The sequence below is a fragment of the Bos javanicus genome, chromosome 4, assembly GCF_032452875.1.
Source record: "Bos javanicus breed banteng chromosome 4, ARS-OSU_banteng_1.0, whole genome shotgun sequence".
Classification (NCBI taxonomy): Eukaryota; Metazoa; Chordata; class Mammalia; order Artiodactyla; family Bovidae; genus Bos; species Bos javanicus.
The window spans coordinates 8,319,328-8,340,520 of NC_083871.1; the positions used below are offsets into that span (position 1 = coordinate 8,319,328).

The 21,193-nt window shown below is 44.4% G+C and overlaps 1 protein-coding gene across 1 annotated transcript in view; it reads right to left on the reverse strand.

Annotated features, from left to right (window-relative positions):
• Positions 1–265: 265 nt before the first annotated feature.
• Positions 266–21,193, reverse strand: part of C4H7orf57 (chromosome 4 C7orf57 homolog) — a 28,782-nt gene continuing 7,854 nt past the window's right edge. Inside the window, exons 3-9 of the mRNA XM_061413371.1 lie at positions 20,495–20,680; positions 18,557–18,665; positions 17,959–18,115; positions 5,206–5,303; positions 3,784–3,983; positions 2,802–2,816; positions 266–1,146 (exon numbers count right to left, since the gene is read on the reverse strand). Of these exons, the coding sequence (XP_061269355.1) occupies positions 1,100–1,146; positions 2,802–2,816; positions 3,784–3,983; positions 5,206–5,303; positions 17,959–18,115; positions 18,557–18,665; positions 20,495–20,680 (812 nt within the window). The 3' untranslated portion in view covers positions 266–1,099. The remainder of the gene's footprint in view (positions 1,147–2,801; positions 2,817–3,783; positions 3,984–5,205; positions 5,304–17,958; positions 18,116–18,556; positions 18,666–20,494; positions 20,681–21,193) is intronic.

Consider the following 21,193-nt stretch of genomic DNA (forward strand, 5'->3'; position numbering starts at 1 on the left):
TTGGACATGACAGAGCAACTAACACTAAGCTACTGTATCTGTTCCTGATGGTTTTTTCTTGGGGAGGGAAGGGTGAGGATGGGGTAGGTTTTAAAGAAGAGGAAGGAAAAGGTCACAAAGGAAAGAAAGTTGGCACCTTCCCCTAAAGCGAACTCTCTCTGTTCAGCACACACACCACTCACAATCTCCCTATGGCTGATTCAAGGATACAGATCCATGTGCTCAACTCAGTGTCCTTAAATGAAGAATTAATTGAAAACTTCAATTTGAGGTGAGCAAGTACATGATAAGTTTATTCTGGGAAAGAAGCTAAAATATCTCTGACTTTACTTGGCTATCTGAAATCTTCCAGCAGAAAATTATTATTTTATTAATGAATTAAATGTACAAAATATAAAATTACATTTTATGCTAATTACTTACATTTAAATGGCAATGAAATTTATAAAATGAGAGAACTGTCTCTGTATTAAAACATTTTTGTTAAGATTACTAAATTAAGTATTTAAACATTTTTACTTAATGCAAAACAATAAATGTTCGCTACTATGAATTTCAGTTGATGCAAAAAATATTATCAAACATTTAAAACTAGAAAATGCAGCAATGTTTTTATATTAAATGTTTAAAACTTCAAGGTATAACAAATCAATCTTTTTCTTAATATAAACTATATCACAATATTCTGGAATTAAATGCTGTTTTGTAACAGAAAAATTATTTCTACAAAAATTTCAAGACCAAAACAGTGAAAAAGTTTTGGTGAGTTTTTTCCAGTTAAGCATCTAAACCACGGATTTCAAAAGAGGTAGGACCCACAGAGGCTCACACGGCAGGAGGTGACGTGCTATCTGCTGAGGATGGGGAGGAAGCAGCTCTGGGACATCCCAGGCTGGCAAGGCGCAGCGGGGCAGAGGCCACTTGCCTGCCATCCCAGAGAGACGCAAGAAACAAAACCCAACACCAGCACCGCCACGCAGCAGGGAGTTCACATCTGTTCTAAGACGGGTCACTCTGTAAAATCTGTGTTAATAAACTATAACAGGGGACTTGTGACTATAGCTGTAACATAGATCCAGGATGCCCTTTATGTCAGGGATTATTTGAGCTCCACGGGTGTTGAGTCAGGTGGAGGTGCTGCTGAACCTGCAATATAAAACAAAGAGTTGACAAGTAAAGATATTAAGATGGCCTGTTTCATAAATTTAAAAATCTAACCTATTAATTGTATTTTTTTTGCAAGCTAATTTTTTTTAATGTGTACCATCTTTTTTTTTGATAGGTAAGAAGTGGGTTTATTTAGAGAGAAACAGGGTCCCCAGACAGAGTGTGGGCCATCTCAGAAGGCTGAGAGGCTCATGTGTACCGTTTTTTAGTCTTTACTGAATTTGTTACAATATTGTTTCTGTTTCATGTTTTGTGTTTTTTTTGGCCAGGAGGCAGGTAGCATCTTAGCTTCCTGATCAGAGATCAAAGTTGCAACCCCTGCATAGGAAGGGGAAGTCCACCCCTGGACTGTCAGGGAAGTCCCTAACTTATTAATCTATTTTAAATAAAAGAAAAGAAATGTCTCTGTACTGATTTACTAAAGTAGTAATCCTATTTACCGGATTCTAACTGTAGTCTACATAAAATTCTAGTGTACTGTCCTACCCACAAGGACTAATCACGTGTCAGAAACACCGGCTTCCAACTCGCAGGCAGCTGGTGGTCCCTGAGTCAGTCCCACGTGTGCTGAGATATTATACAACACGTGCAATGATTTATTTCCCAGTAGGAAGTATATAACCTTAGACTAATGTTCTTTAACCAGATAACATATTTTGGTGGTGGTGAAGTAAATTCTACCTACTTAAGACGATGCAGAAAAATGACAATAAAACCCCTTGGAGACCCTCCGTAGGTGGGCCTTGGTGCCTGCCACATCTGTATTTAAATTGGGGTCCTCTCGTGGCCTTTCATTCTTTGTGCTCAGTTGCTAAGTCATATCTGACTCTTTTGTGACCCCATGGACTGTAGCCTGCCAGGCTTGTCTGTCCATGGGATTCTCCAGACAAGAATACTGGAGTGGGTTGCCAGTCCCTTCTCCAGGGAGAAGACCTGACCCAGAGGATGAATTTGTGTCTCCCGACTGGCAGGCGGATTCTTTACCGCTGAGTCATCTTGGAAGCCCCTTTCACTTCTTTACCATTATTTAAACCCACATCTCTCACACGGTGCTTAATAAAATGTAGGTCTCTGGCACCTCACTCCAGTACTCTTGCCTGGAAAATCCCATGGACGGAGGAGCCTGGTAGGCTGCAGTCCATGGGGTCGTGAAGAGTCAGACATGACTGAGCGACTTCACTTTCACTTTTCCCTTTCATGCAATGGAGAAGGAAATGGCAACCCACTCCAGTGTTCTTGCTTGGAGAATCCCAGGGACGGCAGAGCCTGGTGGGCTGCCGTCTATGGGGTCGCACAGAGTCGGACACGACTGATGCGACTTAGCAGCAGCAGCAGCAGCAAAGTGAACTATACTATGCTTTATCTTGTGTGATCTGCATAAAAGACTAGTCTTATTGTAATAATGTAAGTGCTCCTTCTTTTGCTGTCCCCAGACTGTGTTGCTAGAACTTGACTTTTTAAAGGGGTAGATGGCACCAGCTTTCGTAGTTAGGACACCAGCAGTTTAGAGAGGGATCTCATAGGCTTCTGAGACACGTCAGCTTCAGGTTCAAGAACTATGTCCATCGACTGTTCTGTGCGTCTAAGACACGTTTTATATTTGGACGCAGGTCAGTTTCTCTAAAAATACTCACTCAGAGGAGAAGACTCTGGAATAAAGAACAAGTACATTAGTTTTTTAATTCAATAAAACAGGCTAATTTTAAAAGAATTACTTTTAATAATTACTTAAAAATTAGTAAAAAGTTGTATGACTTAAGATGGCATCATGGTGACAGTGGAGGGAGTGTGTCATTAAGACAGTGGCTGGGGCAGTGAGGTGCCCACTGGACAGGAAGGTGCACAGAGATCACACTTATATATAAAACATTTGAGATGCTTGAAGGGACATAACACAGTTCCTGCCTCCTTAATCGGAGAACTGAAGCCTCAGGGTGAAAATAAGTTTCCTAGAGGTAAACGGTCAATAATTCCTAGAGCTACCTACTCTGGGAGATTGTGAAGGACAGGCAAGCCTCGCCTACTGCAGTCCATGGAGTCGCAGAGCTGGACGTGACTTGGCGACTGAACCACAGAAACTAAGCATAGTACTCGATGGATTTGAAGACGGACGTGGCCAAAAAATAAGACCAACTGTCCCTGTGACTGCGATTGTTAAAAATCAAATAGAGTTTCTGGGTAGCAAATTTCAGGGAAAGGACTAAACTGTTGATACGTAAAGTTTAATGACAAAGTGTAAGAAGTGCTGACAATGGCACGACTCCAACGTGAACTGCTAGTGCTTTTCAGAAACCATGGCTTTTTCTGAAGCTGCCCCAGAGAAGACCAGTCACTGCGTGGGTCAGAACCTTTTGGATCCAGGAGACTAAAATCGATATTATGTGTGTGGTACAACACAAGAAGCGTCGGAATTTTCAACAACTAAAAGAAAACATAAAGCTACAGAAATAATGACTTTTGCTATTCATCCGAATAAACAGGGAAAAAAATAAAATACATATTATCCTCATGTGTGCCTGTAACCTCAATACTTCTGTAGGTTTTTTATGTGGCTTTTGGATCACTCATTATGATACAGTGAATGAGACAAGGGGCCTCGGTGGCCATGCTCCTCACCTGCGGCTTCCGTGGTGTCTCCGGGAGCCTCTGGGTCTGCGGGCGGCTCAGCGTCCAGTGGGGACGGAGATGAGACAGAGGACTGAGGGGTCTGCGGGGCCCTCTTGTCTGAGTCCGCTTGCTGCTGTAACCACTCATCCTTATATCCATTGCTAATCAGTTTGGAAAAGTTTGTAGGTGAACTGGGTCTTTGACCAGGTCTCAAAAAGAGAAAAATTAAGTACTTAAGAACAAAGGTGAATGAAAACCCAGAAGCAATCATATTCATGGTAAATTACATGTGTTATTGTTCCTAAAGACATAATAGAGATGGTTCTCTTCTCTCCCTGCCTCTCTCCACCTCTTTCTCAATCTCTCTCCACTTTTAAACATAAAGAAGTGACCAGCAAGCACGCCCTGGACACTTATACTTAGTTCAGCTCACACTTAGTTCAGCTTCCAAAAGCCTTTCTTCAGAACAGACAATGAGAAGAAGCAGAATTCCAGCATTCTCTGGAGAGCTCTCCGGAGAAAGCACTGCCCTGTCCCTGGGGAGGGATGAGTGACTCTGACTCTACCACTTTGCAACAAATTATTATTTTCTTAATGAGTTCTGCCCAGTTCACATTACAGATTATCTTCTGCTTCTCTGCACAGATGATAGATGATTAGGGGAATAGATAGAAGGACGAATGGATAGACAGAGAGATGGAAAGTTAGGGAGATGATAGAATTTTTTTGCCCTCATAGTCTGAGTGCGGCGCTCTCATGACATTTGTCACACATAATGTGACTGATTGATCACTCCCCTTCCCCTCCACCCACTAGCGGAGAAGCCATTTGAAGAATTAGTCGGACAATTAACGGCATTGGTTCTGGCACTAAAATGGGATTCTGGGAAAGTGAAGAGAAATAGAAGGCATCAGGGGCCCTCTCTCCAGCCAGGCAACTACCCACATGTCAGGGCACCTGATGGATGCTCCAGCGGAACGCAGAGTCGGGGGCTCACTTGGTATGGACACTGGGGGCCAGGCCCCAGGGACAGAAGGCGGCAGGACTGAGCAGCACACACGTATTAGGCCGAGTGGTCCCAGGTTGACAGGGTGAGCCTGGGTGAGGGGGTTCCTGAGAGGGGGAAGGCAGCACTCGGGCTGATGGAGGAGACAACTCAGCCCGCGCTCACAGGCGCATGAGACAACAAGGGGACAAAGGGGGCCATAGGGTCCAGGGGCGTCAGGAGGGAAGGGGAGACGGGAGAAGAGGCCAGTGGACAGGCCGGGCCGCGGGAGGTTGTGCAATTGCAGGGACACCCCTGAAGCCTGCTGCTGGGAGGTGAGTAGCCTTAGGCGGCATCCGCCTGTGGTGTGGGAGGGTGCCTGCCACCTGGACCAAAGACCAAACCCACACCGAATCCAGACTGCGCTGCCCAGCCCATGCACTTACATGGGTGGAAAGGACAGTTTGCTTCCTGCAGGCTCTCTGTGGCCAAGAGGGGTCCCCACTTTGCTTGGATACTTGGACTTGATGGCTGGCAGCCTCACCTGTGGAGAAGGGAATGGCAAACCACTTCAGTATTCTTGCCTTGAAAATCCCATGAACAGTATGAAAAGGCAAAAAGATAGGACACTGAAAGATGAACTCCCCAGGTCGGTAGGTGCCCAATATGCTACAGGAGAAGAGTGGAGAAATAACTCCCAAAAGAATGAAGAGACGGAGGTGGATGAAACTGGAGCTAATTATACAGAGTGAAGTAAGTCAGAAAGAAAAACACCAATACAGTATACTAACACATATATATGGAATTTAGAAAGATGGTAACAATAACCCTGTATCCAAGACAGCAAAAGAGACACAGATGTAAAGAACAGTCTTTTGGACTCTGTGGGAGAGGACGAGAGCAGGATGATATGGGAGAATGGCATTGAAACATGTAAAATATCATATGTGAAAGAAATTGCCAGTTCAGGTTTGACGCACGATACAGGGTGCTCGGGGCTGGAGCACTGGGATAATCCAAAGGGATGGGATGGAGAGGGAGGTGGGAGGGGGGTTCAGGATGAGGAACACATGTACACCCATGGCGGATTCAAGTCACTGTATGGCAAAACCAATACAATATTGTAAAGTTAAATAAATAAATAAATAAAACTTAAAAAAAAAAAAAAGGAATGAAGAGACGGTGCCAAAGCAAAAACAATGCCCAGTTGAGGATGTGACTGGTGAATGAGAAGTGGCCAAACAAGAGATGGCAAGAGTGAACACTGACATTTTAGGAATCAGTGAACTAAAATGGACTGGAATGGGTGAATTTAATTCAGATGACCATTATATCTACTACTGTGGGCAAGAATCCCTTAGAAGAAATGGAGTAGCCATCATAGTCAACAAAAGAGTCTGAAATGCAGTATTTGGGTGCATTCTCAAAAATGACAGAATGATCTCTGTTTGTTTCCAAGGCAAACCAATATCACAGTAATCCAAGTCTATGCCCCAAACAGTAATGCTGAGGAAGCTGAAGTTGAACGGTTCTAAGGAGACCTACAAGACATTCTAGAACTGACACCAAAAAAAACCCCCAATAATGTCCTTTTCATCATAAGGGTACTGGAATGCAAAAGTAGGAAGTCAAGAGATACCTGGAGTAACAGGCAAATTTGGCCTTGGAGTACAAAATGAAGCAGGACAAAGGCTAACAGAGTTTTCCCTAGAGAATGCACTGGTCATAGCAAACACCCTCTTCCAACAACACAGGACATGACTCTACACATGGACGTTCACCAGATGGTCAATATTGAAATCAGATTGATTACATTCTTTGCAGCCAAAGATGGAGAAGCTCTATACAGTCAGCAAAACCAAGACTGGGAAGTGACTGTGGCTCAGGCCATGAACTCCTTATGGCCAAATTCAGACTTAAATTGAAGAAAGTAGGGAAAACCACTAGACCACTCAGGTATGACCTAAATCAAATCCTTCATGATTATACAGTGGAAGTGACAAATTGGTTCAAGGGATTAGATCTGATAGACAGAGTGCCTGATGAACTATGGACAGAGGTTTGTGACATTGTACGGGAGGCAGGGATCAAGACCATTCCCAAGAAAAAGAAATGGAAAAGGGAAAAAAGGTTGTCTGAGGAGGCCTTACAAACAGCTGAGAAAAGAAGACAAGTGAAAGGCAAAGGAGAAAAGTAAAGATATGCCTATTTGAATGCAGAGTTCCAAAGTAAAGCAAGGAGAGATAAGAAAGCCTTCCTCAGTGATCCATGCAACAACAACAACAACAAAAAAAAAAAAACAGAGGAAAACAATAGAATGGTAAAGACTAGAGATCTTTTCCAGAAAATTAGAGATACCAAGGGAACATTTTATGCAAAGACAGGCACAATAGAGGACAGGAATGGTATGGACCTAACAAAAGAAGATATTAAGAAGAGGTGGCAAGAATACACAAAAGAACTATACAAAAAATATCTTCACAACCCAGATAATCACAATGGTATGATCACTCATCTAGAGCCACACATCCTGGAATGCAAAGTCAAGTGGGCCTTAGAAAGCATCACTATGAACAAAGCTAGTGGAAGTGATGGAATTCCAGTTGAGCTATTTTAAATCCTAAAACATGATGCTGTGAAAGTGCTGCACTCATTATGCCAGCAAATCTGGAGAACTTAGCACTGGCAAGACTGGAAGGTCAGTTTTCATTCCAATACCAATGAAGGGCAATGCCAAAGAATGCTCAAACTACAACATGATTGTACTCATTTCACACACTAGTAAAGTAATGCTCAAAATTCTCCAAGCCAGGCTTCAACAGTACATGAACCGTGAACTTCCAGATGTTTGAGCTGGATTTAGAAAAAGCACAGGAAACAGAGATCAAATTGCCAACATCTGCTGAATCATAGAAAAAGCAAAGAAACAGAAAAAGCATAGAAAAAACCATGGAAAGAGATGGGAATACCAGACCACCTGATCTGCCTCTTGAGAAACCTGTATTCAGGTGAAGAAGCAACAGCTAAAACCAAACATGGAACAACAGACTAGTTCCAAATTGGGAAAGGAGTACATCAATGCTGTATATTGTCACCCTGCTTATTTAGCTTATACGCAGAGTACATCATATGAAATGCTGGGCTGGATGAAGTACAAGCTGGAATCAAGATTGCCGGGAGAAATATCAATAACCTCAGATATGCAGATGACACCACCCTTATGGCAGAAAGTGAAGAGGAACAAAAGAGCCTCTTGATGAAAGTGAAAGAGGAGTGAAAAAGCTGACTTTAACTCAACATTCAGAAAACTAAGATCATGGGATCCAGTCCCATCACTCCATGGCAAATAGAAGGAGAATCAATGGAAACAGTGAGAGACTTTATTTTCTTGGGCTCCAAAATCACTACAGATGGTGACTGCAGCCATGAAATTAAAAGACGCTTGCTCCTCGGAAGAAAAGCTATGACCAACCTAGACAGCATATTAGAAAGCAGAGACATTACTTTGCCAACAAAGGCCCACCTAGTCAAAGCCATCATTTTTCCAGTAGTCATGTATGGATGTGAGAGTTGGACTATAAAGAAAGCTGAGTGCCAAACAACTGATGATTTTGAACTATGGTGTTGGAGAAGACTCTTGATGAGTCCCATGGACTGCAAGGAGATCAAACCAGTCAGTCCTAAAGAAAATCAGTCCTGAATATTCTTTGGAAGGACTGATGCTGAAGCTGAAACTCCAATACTTTGGCCACTTGATGTGAAGAACTGACTCATTGGAAAAGAGCCTGATGCTGGGGAAAGATTGAAGGTGGGAGGAGAAGGGGACGACAGAAGATGAGATGGTTGGATGACATCATCGATGGACATGAGTTTGAGCAAGCTCCAGGAGTTGGTGATGGACAGGGAAGCCTGGGGTGCTGCAGTACATGGGATCGCAAAGAGTCGGACATGAGTGAGCAACTGAACTGAACTGAGCCTCACCTGTGCAGAGAAACACAGGATAGAACAGGCTTGCTCCCCACACTTTCCCAGCCCTGAACTTTCTCAGCCCCTGGATAACTCTGTCCATGGTTTGGGGGCAATGCAGCATTTCAGCCTTTAACAGGGCATGTGCACCAACCCTGTTTACCATCTATCTGAAGGCTCGGGGTATTGCTGGGAGGTGTTGCCAGAAACATGCATGTTCCTGAGAGCAGCTCATTCAGTGATTGTGCAAAAGCCAAGACCCAGGTTCAGGGCTGGGACTGGGTGTCTTGGGGGCAAACAGCCAGCTAAATATAGGCAGCTGACCCTGCACATGGGGCTCAATTTTCCAAGCCCCAAAATAAACTTCCAAGGGTTCTCCTCCAACTAGACACTGGGAAGTGGGCCTCAAGGCTACTCCCTGGCAAGGCAGGGTTGTTTTGTGTGTGTGTGTGTGTGTGTGTGTGAGTGTGAGGGTGGCAAGGCTGGCTCATTGCCGGGACACGGCTGCTAGTTTTAACATGAACATCACCAGCTCACCCATAGATCCCCACGTCCCGGGAGCTGTGACCAATGGCCTCTGAACTGAGACACCACCATAAAGCCACCAACCAGGGATGGCCTTCCATGGCTCCCTTGAAACAGAAATGCCTTAAAAGTGTGTCACCCTGGAGCCAGCATTCCTTCAAGGTCAAATACACTTGTGGGGTTTGTGCAGCTGCAAAGCACTGTCTCCTCTTCCCTTCCTGTCCACACAGTATTCTGGGGAATTTTACCTTAAACCCTCAAACAGAATGGGCTCATTCAGGAACTGGATAATGTCCTTCCTATCTGGGCAGATGAGAAGTGATGGCTAACTTTCCCCATGTCAGCTCCTTAAACAAAAGGCAGTCTCACATCACAGGTTTGATGTTCATAAAGAGAAAAGGATAGGGCAGTCCTGGGATGGCAGAGGAATAGGATGGGTAGACCACTTTCTCCCCCACAAACTCATCAAAAGAACATTTAAACGCTGAGTAAATTCCACAGAACAACTTCTGAATGCCGGCAGAGGACATCAGGCACCCAGAAAAGCAGCCCATTGTCTTTGAAAGGAGGTAGGAAAAAATATAAAAGACAAAAAGAGAGACAAAAGAGGTAGGGACGGAGCTCTGTCCCGGGAAGGGAGTCTTAAAAGAGAGAAGTTTCCAAACACCAGGAAACACTCTCACTGCCGAGTCTGTGGCAAGCTTTGGAACAGCAGAGGGCAACATAACTGGGAGGAAAAATAAATAAGTAATTAAAACCCACAGATTACATGTCCAGCGGTAACTTCCCCAGCGGAGAAGCAGCACAGACGCCTGCACCCGCCACTAGCAGGCAGGGGCTGGGCAGGGAGGCGCGGGCTGCATTGCTTAGAGTAAGGACCAGGCCTGAATGCCCCGAGGGCAGTCTGAGGGAACTAACTTGTGCTAGCAAACCAGACTGCAGGATAGCTACCACACCCAAAGCCCTAACCTAAGACACCACCAGGCCCACTCACAGAACAAAGGACTGACTAGAGCTACGAGAAAAGCCCTAACCTAAGACCCCGTCAGACCCGCTCATAGAACAAAAGACTGAACAGGGCTAGTGGGCTGCAGACCATCCCCCTCCGGTGACAGGCAGCCAGAAGCTGGAAGGGGGCAATCGCGGCCCCAGAGTGGCATTATCTACCAAACTGCAAGCAGGCTTCTTCACTAACTAAGACTTCTTGGGATTCTGGACAGTCAACATCCGCCTGAGAAGGTGTGCTGGTTGTACACCCAGAAAACCGAGCGGCAGGGATGGGGGAGGCGATAAGTCACAGCGACCACGCTCGCCAAACACCTGGTCACCTGAGCTGCTCAGACCTGGGAAGGGCACAAAATGCAGGCCCAACCGAGTCTGCACCTCTGAGGACTACCCAAGTGCCTGAACCTGAGCAGCTTAGACCTGGGAGGTGCATACAACCCGGGGCCGGCCTCAGACAGTTCCCAGCAGGGCAACCTAGAGCCTGAGCAGTGTGGGCAGGGAGGGCACGTGCGCGGTGAGCTGGGGCAGGCCCAGTGTGGCTGAGACATGCGAGCACATGCCAGTGTTGTTTGCAGTGTCCCTCCCTCCCCACAGCGCAACTGAACAAGTGAGCGTAAAAAAGTGTCCACCACCGCCCTCTTGTGTCAGGGCGGAAATCAGACACTGAAGAGACCAGCAAACAGAAGCTAAAACAGAGGGAACCGCCTTGGAAGTGACAGGTGCAATAGATTAAAACCCTGTACTTAGTACTGACTACTTAGGAAGGGGCCTATAGATCTTGAGAAATATAAGCCGGACCAAGGAATTATCCGAAAATGAACTGACCCCAAACTGCCCACAACAACACCAAAGAAAGTCCTAGATATATTTTTACTATCATTTTTAAAAATTAAAAAAAAATGTTAAGTCCTCTATTACTCCTTTAATTTTCATTTTTATAACCTACTACTACTTTGCAAAAAAAAGGAGACCCTATTTTTTAAAGCAAACTTCATATATATATATATATATACATATATATATACATATATATATATATATTAATTTTTGTGACTTTTTTTCTTTAATATTGTATTTTTGAAAATCCAACCTCTCGTCTAGAGTTTTAATCTTTGATTTTTGGTATTTGTTATCAATTTTGTACCTTTAAGAACCCAATCTTCAGTACTCATTTTTACTTGGGAGCAAGATTACTGGCTTGACTGCTCTCTCCCCCTTTGGACTCTCCTTTTTCTCCACCAGGTCGCCTCTATCTCCTCCCTCCCCCTTCTCTTCTCTACCCAACTCTGTGAATCTCTTTGTGTGTTCCAGATGGTGGAGAAAACCTAGGGAACTGATTACTGGCTAGATCTGTCTCTCTCCTTTTGATTTCCCCCTTTTTCCTCCTGGCCACCTCTGTCTCCTTCCTCCCTCTTCTCTTCTCTGTATAACTCCATGAACATCTCTGAGTGGTCCAGACTGTGGAACGCACATAAGGAAGTGATTACTGACTAGCTTGCTCTCTCTTCTTTTGATTCCACCTCATCTCATTCGGGTCACCTCTAACTCCCTCCTCCCTCTTCTCTTCTCCATGTAACTCTGTGAACCTCTCTGGGCGTCCCTCACTGTGGAGAAACTTTTCATCTTTAACCTAGATGTTTTATCAATGGTGCTGTATAGATGAAGAAGTCTTGAGGCTACTGTAAAAATAAGACTGAAAACCAGAAGCAGGAGGCTTAAGTCCAAATCCTGAGAACACCAGAGAACTCCTGACTCCAGGGAACATTAATCAACAGGAGCTCATCAAACGCCTCCATACCGACACTGAAACCAAGCACCACCAAAGGGCCAACAAGTTCCAGAGCAAGACATATCACGCAATTTCTCCAGAAACACAGGATCACAGTCCTGAGCTTCAATATACAGGCTGCCCAAAGTCACTCCAAACCCACTGACATCTCATAACTCATTACTGGACACTTTATTGCACTGCAGAGAGAAGAAATCCAGCTCCACCCACCAGAACACCGACACAAGCTTCCCTAACCAGGAAACTTTGACAAGTCACCTGTACAACCCCACCCACAGTGAGGAAACTCCACAATAAAGAGAACTCCACAAACTGCCAGAATAGAGAAAGGCCACCCAAACACAACAATATAAACAGGATGAAGAGACAGAGGAATACCCAGCAGGTAAAGGAACAGGATAAATGCCCACCAAACCAAACAAAAGAGGAAGAGATAGGGAATCTACCTGATAAAGAATTCCGAATAATGATAGTGAAAATGATCCAAAATCTTGAAATCAAAATGGAATCACAGATAAATAGCCTGGAGACAAGGATTGAGAAGATGCAAGAAAGGCTTAACAAGGACCTAGAAGAAATAAAAAAGAGTCAGTATATAATGAATAATACAATAAATGAGATCAAAAACACTCTGGAGGGAACAAATAGTAGAATAACAGAGGCAGAAGATAGGATTAGTGAAATAGAAGACAGAATGGTAGAAATAAATGAATCAGAGAGGAAGAAAGAAAAATGAATTAAAAGAAATGAGGACAATCTCAGAGACCTCCAGGACAATGTTAAACACCCCAACATTCGAATCATAGGAGTCCCAGAAGAAGAAGACAAAAGAAAGACCATTAGAAAATACTTGAGGAGATAAGAGTTGAAAACTTCCCTAAAATGGGGAAGGAAATAATCACCCAAGTCCAAGAAACCCAGAGAGTCCCAAACAGGATAAACTCAAGGCAAAACACCCCAAGACACATGTTAATCAACTTAACAAAGATCAAGCACAAAGAAAAAATATTAAAAGCAGCAAGGGAAAAACAACAAATAACACACAAGAGGATTCCCATAAGGATAACAGCTAATCTTTCAATAGAAACTCTTCAGGCCAGAATGGAATGGCAGGACATACTTAAAGTGATGAAAGAAAATAACCTATAGCCCAGATTACTGTACCCAGCAAGGATCTCATTCAAATATGAAGGAGAAGTCAAAAGCTTAACAGACAAGCAAAAGCTGAGAGAAGTCAGCACCACCAAACCAGTTCTCCAACAAATGCTAAAGGATCTTCTCTAGACAGGAAACACAAAAAAGGTGTATAAACTCGAACCCAAAACAATAAAGTAAATGGCAACAGGATCATACTTATTAATAATTACCTTAAATGTAAATGGATTGAATGCCCCAAACAAAAGACAAAGACTGGCTGAATGGATACAAAAACAAGACACCTATATCTGTTGTCTACAAGAGACCCACCTCAAAACAGGGGACACATACAGACTGAAAGTGAAGGGCTGGAAAAAGATATTCCATGCAAATAGAGACCAAAAGAAAGCAGGAGTAGCAATACTCATATCAGCAAAATAGACTTTAAAACAAAGGCTGTGAAAAGAGACAAAGAAGGTCACTACATAATGATCAAAAGATCAATCCAAGAAGAAGATATAACAATTATAAATATATATGCACCCAACATAGGAGCACCACAATATGTAAGATAAATGCTAACAAGTATGAAAGGGGAAATTAACAATAACACAATAATAGTGGGAGACTTTAATACCCCACTCACACCTATGGATAGATCAACTAAACAGAAAATCAACAAGGAAACACAAACTTTAAATGATACAATAGACCAGTTAGACCTAATTGATATCTATAAGACATTTCACCCCAAAACAATGAATTTCATCTTTTTCTCAAATGCACATGGAACCATCTCAAAGATAGATTACATCCTGGGCCATAAATCTAGCCTTGGTAAATTCAAAAAAAATTGAAATCATTCCAAGCATCTTTTCCGATCACAATGCAGTAAGATTAGATGTCAATTACAGGACAAAAACTATTAAAAATCCCAATATATGGAGGCTGAACAACATGCTGCTGAATAACCAACAAATCACAGAAGAAATCAAAAAAGAAATCAAAATATGCATAGAAATGAACAAAAATGAAAACACAACAACCCAAAACCTGTGGGACACTGTAAAAGCAGTGCTAAGGGGAAGGTTCATAGCAATATAGGCATACCTCAAGAAACAAGAAAAAAGTCAAATAAATAACCTAACTCTACACCTAAAGCAACTAGAAAAGGAAGAAATGAAGAACCCCAGGGTTAGTAGAAGGAAAGAAATCTTAAAACGTAGGGCAGAAATAAATGCAGAAGAAACAAAAGAGACCATAGCAAAAATCAACAAAGCCAAAAGCTGGTTCTTTGAGAAGATAAATAAAACTGACAAACCATTAGCCAGACTCATCAAGAAACAAAGGGAGAAAAGGCAAATCAATAAAATTAGAAATGAAAATGGAGAGATCACAACAGACAACACAGAAATACAAAGGATCGTAAGAGACTACTACCAGCAGTTATATGCCAACAAAATGGACAACGTGGAAGAAATGGACAAATTCTTAGAAACGTGCAACTTTCCAAAACTGAACCAGGAAGGAATAGAAAATCTTAACAGACCCATCACAAGCACAGAAATTGAAACTGTACTCAGAAATCTTCCAGCAAACAAAAGCCCAGGTCCAGATGGCTTCACAGCTGAATTCTACCAAAAATTTAGAGAAGAGCTAACACCTATCCTACTCAAACTCTTCCAGAAAATTGCAGAGGAGGGTAAACTTCCAAACTCTTTCTATGAGGCCATCACCCTAATACCAAAACCTGACAAAGATGCCACAAAAAAAGAAAACTACAGGCCAATATCACTGATGAACATAGATGCAAAAATCCTTAATAAAATTCTAGCAATCAGAATCCAACAACACATTAAAAAGATCATACACCATGACCAAGTGGGCTTTATCCCAGGGATGCAAGGATTCTTCAATATCCGCAAATCAATCAATGTAATACACCACATTAACTAGTTGAAAAATAAAAGCCATATGATTATCTCAATAGATGCAGAGAAAGCCTTTGACAAAATTCAACATCCATTTATGATAAAAACGCTCCAGAAAGCAGGAATAAAAGGAACACACCTCAACATAATAAAAGCTATATATGACAAACCCAAAGCAAACATTATCCTCAATAATGAAAAACTGAAAACATTTCCCCTAAAGTCAGGAACAAGACAAGGGTGCCCATTCTCACCACTACTATTCAACATAGTTTTGAAAGTTTTGGCCACAGCAATCAGAGCAGAAAAAGAAATAAAAGGAATCCAAATTGGAAAAGAAGTTAAACTCTCACTATTTGCAGATGACATGATCCTCTACATAGAAAACCCTAAAGACTCCAGAAAATTACTAGAACTAATAATCAATGAGTATAGTAAAGTTGCAGGATATAAAATCAACACACAGAAATCCCTTGCATTCCTATACACTAATAATGAGAAAATAGAAAGAGAAATTAAGGAAACAATTCCATACACCACTGCAATGAAAAGAATAAAATACTTAGGAATATATCTACCTAAAGAAACAAAAGACCTATATATAGAAAACTATAAAACACTGGTGAAAGAAATCAAAGAGGACACTAATAGATGGAGAAATATACCGTGTTCATGGATTGAAAGAATCAATATAGTGAAAATGAGTATACTACACAAAGCAATCTATAGATTCAATGCAATCCCTATCAAAATACCAATGGTATTTTTCACAGAGCTAGAACAAATTATTTCACAATTTGTATGGAAATACAAAAAACCTCAAATAGCCAAAGCAATCTTGAGAAAGAAGAATGGAACTGGAGGAATCAACCTGCCTGACTTCAGGCTCTACTACAAAGCCACAGTCATCAAGACAGTATGGTACTGGCACAAAGACAGAAATATAGATCAATGGAACAAAATAGAAAGCCCAGAGATAAATCCATGCACATATGGACACCCTATCTTTGACAAAGGAGGCAAGAATATACAATGGAGAAAAGACAATCTCTTTAACAAGTGGTGCTGGGAAAACTGGTCAACCACTTGTAAAAGAATGAAACTAGAACACTTTCTAACACCATATACAAAAATAAACTCAAAATGGATTAAAGATCTAAACATAAGACCAGAAACTATAAAACTCCTAGAGGAGAAAATAGGCAAATCACTCTCTGACATAAATCACAGCAGGATCCTCTATGACCCACCTCCCAGAATATTGGAAATAGAAGCAAAAATAAACAAATGGGACCTAATTAAAATTAAAAGCTTCTGCACAACAAAGGAAACTATAAGCAAGGTGAAAAGACAGCCTTCAGAATGGGAGAAAATAATAGCAAATGAAGCAACTGACAAACAACTAATCTCAAAAATATACAAGCAACTCCTACAGCTCAATTCCAGAAAAATAAACGACCCAATCAAAAAATGGGTCAAGGAACTAAACAGACATTTCTCCAAAGAAGACATACAGATGGCTAACAAACACATGAAAAGATGCTCAACATCACTCATTATCAGAGAAATGCAAATCAAAACCACAATGAGGTACCATTTCACGCCAGTCAGAATGGCTGCTATCCAAAAGTCTACAAGCAATAAATGCTGGAGAGGATGTGGAGAAAAGGGAACCCTCTTACACTGTTGGTGGGAATGCAAACTAGTACAGCCACTATGGAGAACAGTGTGGAGATTCCTTAAAAAACTAGAAATAGAACTGCCTTATGACCCAACAATCCCACTGCTGGGCATACACACCGAGGAAACCAGAATTGAAAGAGACATGCGTACCCCCAATGTTCATCACAGCACAGTTTATAATAGCCAGGACGTGGAAGCAACCTAGATGTCCACCAGCAGATGAATGGATAAGAAAGCTGTGGTACATATACACAATGGAGTATTACTCAACCATTAAAAAGAATACATTTGAATCAGTTCTAATGAGGTGGATGAAACTGGAGCTTATTATACAGAGTGAAGTAAGCCAGAAAGAAAAACACCAATACAGTATACTAATGCATATATATGGAATTTAGAAAGATGGTAATGATAATCCTGTATGCGAGACAGAAAAAGAGACACAGATGTATAGAACAGTCTTTTGGACTCTGTGGGAGAGGGAAAGGGTGGGATGATTTGGGAGAGTGTCATTTAAATATGTATAATATCATATATGAAACGAATCACCAGTCCAGGTTCGATGCATGATACAGGATGCTTGGGGCTGGTGCACTGGGATGACCCAGAGGGATGGTACAGGGAGGGAGGTGGGAGGGGGGTTCAGGATTGGGAACACGTGTATACCCATGGCGGATTCATGTTGATGTATGGCAAAACCAATACAATATTGTAAAATAATTAGCCTCCAATTAAAATAAATAAATCTATATTTTTAAAATGTTATTATAAAAAAAAGGAGAAAAGGAAGTTAATTTATTTTGGCCTCTGACCTTTGTATTTTCCAGTACTTTGGCTATCTGATGAGAAGAGCCAACTCACTGGAAAAGACTCTGATGCTGGGAAAGTTTGAAGGCAGGAGGAGAAGGGGATGACAGAGGATCAGATGGTTGGATGGCATCACCGACTCAATGGACATGAGTTTGAGCAAACTCTGGGAGTTGGTAACGGACAGGGAAGATTAGCGTGCTGCAGTCCATGGGGTTGCAAAGAGTGGGACATGACTGAGTGACTGAACAACAACTGGCCTTTGAAAAAATCAAACTTAAAAGGCAGATTCCGGGGCCACGAGACACACACAGCTGACAAGCAACGCCATGCTATCTATCTGGTGCTCCTGTCACCTTTTTTTTCTCCTTTTCAAGTTCCTCGGCCTCTCTTTGCCAAATCGTCTTCATGTCAAAGTCAAAGGGGCCCATTCTGGACTCGAAGTTGCCAGTGGCCTGATCTGGGTTAAACTCTTCATAAACCATGTAGTCAGGTATGGACACAGCAGGGACCCTGCAGAAACAAAGGAAAGGGCCCCGGCCAGCTGCTTAGGACCACCTCCGGATTCCCCCTCCCCTGCTCCCCCATCTCCAGCACCCGGTACTGACCTTCTCCAGGCCCCGCCCACCTCCCCCACCCCTCATTTTCTTGGCTCCTCATTCAGCTAGGATAAACTTCCAACTCTTAGCTGGGGGAAAGGAGGGAGGGAAGGGGAAGAGTTGAGAGGGGGAGGGAAGGGAGGGAAGAAGGGAGGGAAAAGACAGCAGGGAAGCGGGGAAGCCTCCGGGATGCAGGGCCCAGGAGAAGCTAGGCAGCCAGCAGAACGCCAGGAAGGATGAGAGAGAAAAGGGCTGCAGCGGCAAGGAGGCTGCAGGCGGAGTAGCCGGGAGCGAAGTCAGAGGCTGGGGGTGCCGGGCTGGGCGGTGACTGCAACGTGGGGGTCAGGACACTCACTGTCTCTGGTCTGCCGTCGGCGGCTTGCTGTGGTGGATGTACCAGTCTGGCAAGGAGTAGGCCACCGGGGAGCCCTTCGTGGTCCCGGGGGCAAAGTGCTTCAACAGATCTCGAAGGCAAAAAGACGTGGCGGTGAGCATCACCGCCCCCATCCGAGCCTGAGCATCACCAGCCAGCACGTCCCCGCTGCTGACAAGGGAACTGGGCTTCCTCCTGTGCTTCTCTGACTGGGGTCGGGGTTGTGTGGGGGTGGGGGCGGGGGGCGGGGGGCGGACGTCAGGGTGTCCCTGGTTCTCACCTGCCAGCGCTGCCTGCCCAGAGAACAGCCCCTCCCTCTGCCCCACCACCTCCTCCTCCCATCCAAGCGTCCCTGGAGAAGGTGGGGGGTGTCGTTGCTCCATGCCTGTGACTGTGGAGACAAAACTCATCGGGCTGGGGGGCCGGGGGGTCGCTTGCTGTCTCCTCTCTCAGCCCAGGAGGGTCTGTTCTCTGTCCCTACTCCTTCACACCCGGGGCATTTCTGGGGTAAGCCTCCAGGTTTCTGGTGGGAAGCGGGCACCAGCCCCTCTAAATCACGAGAGTAGGGGTCCTATTAACCGGTGTCCCCTTCAGAGCCAGGCTGAGAGGCACAGAGACTCACTCCAGCTCCCAACCCACCCACTTGCTGCCAGGTCTTCGTCCCCCTCCCCCAGGCTGGAGGCTTTTCACAGGGGCAGCTCAGGCAGGAGGTCGATGGGCCCCAGCTGGGAGTGACTGGTTTGCCTGCTAAGCAGGTTTTGCCTGCTATGGGGGGAGGGGGGGGGTCAGTGGCCAATACTATTAGTAGACATTTGAAACTTTTTTAATATGTGAACTTTCATTGTTTAAATATTTCAAATGTAGACAAAAGTTCCCTCATAAGGTATGAATTCCGCTATACCCATCACCCAGATTCCCCAAACACCATGCTTCGTTTCCCATTTGCTCGTTCTTTCTCTCCCCCATTAGTATTGTCACTGTCTGTTGCTCGTTGGGGGACCACGTGGGGTGTTTCCAGTGACAGTTATGACATAATCACAGCGCAGTGATCAAAATCAGGAAGTCAGTGTGATGCAATCCTTTTATCCAATTACAGATCTTATTCAGATTTTGCCAGCTGTCCCCCTGATGTTCTTTTAGCCTGAGGCTCAGAGTGAGGAGGGGACCCTGCTTCTGTGCTTCACACGCAATGAGTCACACAGTCTGTTCTGGGCTTTGTAGCATCACAGCCCAGATGCCACCATCTGCCACGTAGCCCATCTTCTCCGCGACAACCTTCATGGAAGGAACGGCGGCCAGAAAGAGAAAGGTCAGCGTTTCTCAGGGTCGCTCTCCACAAAGGCCCGGCCGAAGGTGTTCCAGACGTGACTCCTAACCTGAGCAGCAACCTGAGTTAGGACAACTGAGCAAGACTTGCTCAGCGAAATCATGGATAAAGGCCAGATGTTTGTCAACATCACCGCTGACACTCATCAGCCTCTACCATGCAGGAGATATTAATATACCCCTGAGGGATGAGGAGACCGAGCAACAGGAAGCAAAGATGCTTCACGGGCAAGTGCAGAAGGGGCAACCCCTTCTTACCCCCCAGAAGGGTGACCACAGTCAGGGCAGAGACAGCAACTCTGCAGTTAGACAGTGAGGCTGGCGTGGGAGTCACCCCAGGGTGGTGCTCAGGAGAAATCCAAAGAAAATCCCAGTCTGGTGAATGCACAGTCCAGTCGGTCTTTCCCATAAACGGCAGCATGTCCCTGAAGAGTCTGCACCCTGGGCTGTATCAGGTGACCTGGATGTCCTATGACCTTGGGCAAAATTCCTACACTTGACAGTAACAAGTGTCCAGATCACAGATGGCATCTGGATGTCCAGACGACAAGGTCACACCACCTGCCCACCGCCCCCACACACAGAAGCACTCACCAGGGCGGCCACCTTGCTTGGCCAGCTTCACGTACTCCGAGTCTGTCTCCTTCACCCAGTACCTCCGCAGCCCGAGCGTGTGCCCGCTGGGGGCTTCCCTCGGGTCGCTGAGGCCAGGAATCTGCGATGCTGGCGGGGCGTCCACAGCCTTCTCTGACTGCTTCACAGGAAGGTGGTAATACCAGTCTAGGGAAGAGGAGGCCCAGGGTCGGGATGTTACTCACGGAGCCCAAGCTGGCTTGGCCCCCTGCCCAGGAGACATCAAGGAGGCTGTCTCACCCTCCCCAGGACACCGGCAAAGGAGAAATTGCCCCCTTCTGAACACCTGTTACCTGATGCGTCTCCCTGTGGTCATGGAGTCGGCAGATCCTAAAGGCCACCAGCAGCAGCCACAGTGCCCAGCAGGAGAACACCCTCGAGGGGGCCAGCTGGCCTCTGCGCCCAGCTGCCCCGCTGTCCCAAAGCAGTGAGACCAGAGCCCTTCCCTGGGGGTCTTAGCCTCCCAGTGAGGTTTCCAAATTCCCTAATTGTCTATCTCTCTTCTCCTTCAATCTTCCCTGAATTGGGACTTGACTGCATTTCTGGATATGTCAGGAAGTACGCATTCCTGATGGAGCGAGAAATGGCAACCCACTTCAGTATTCTTGCCTGTAAATCCCATGGACCCAGATGGGCTATACAGTCTATGGGGTCGCAAAG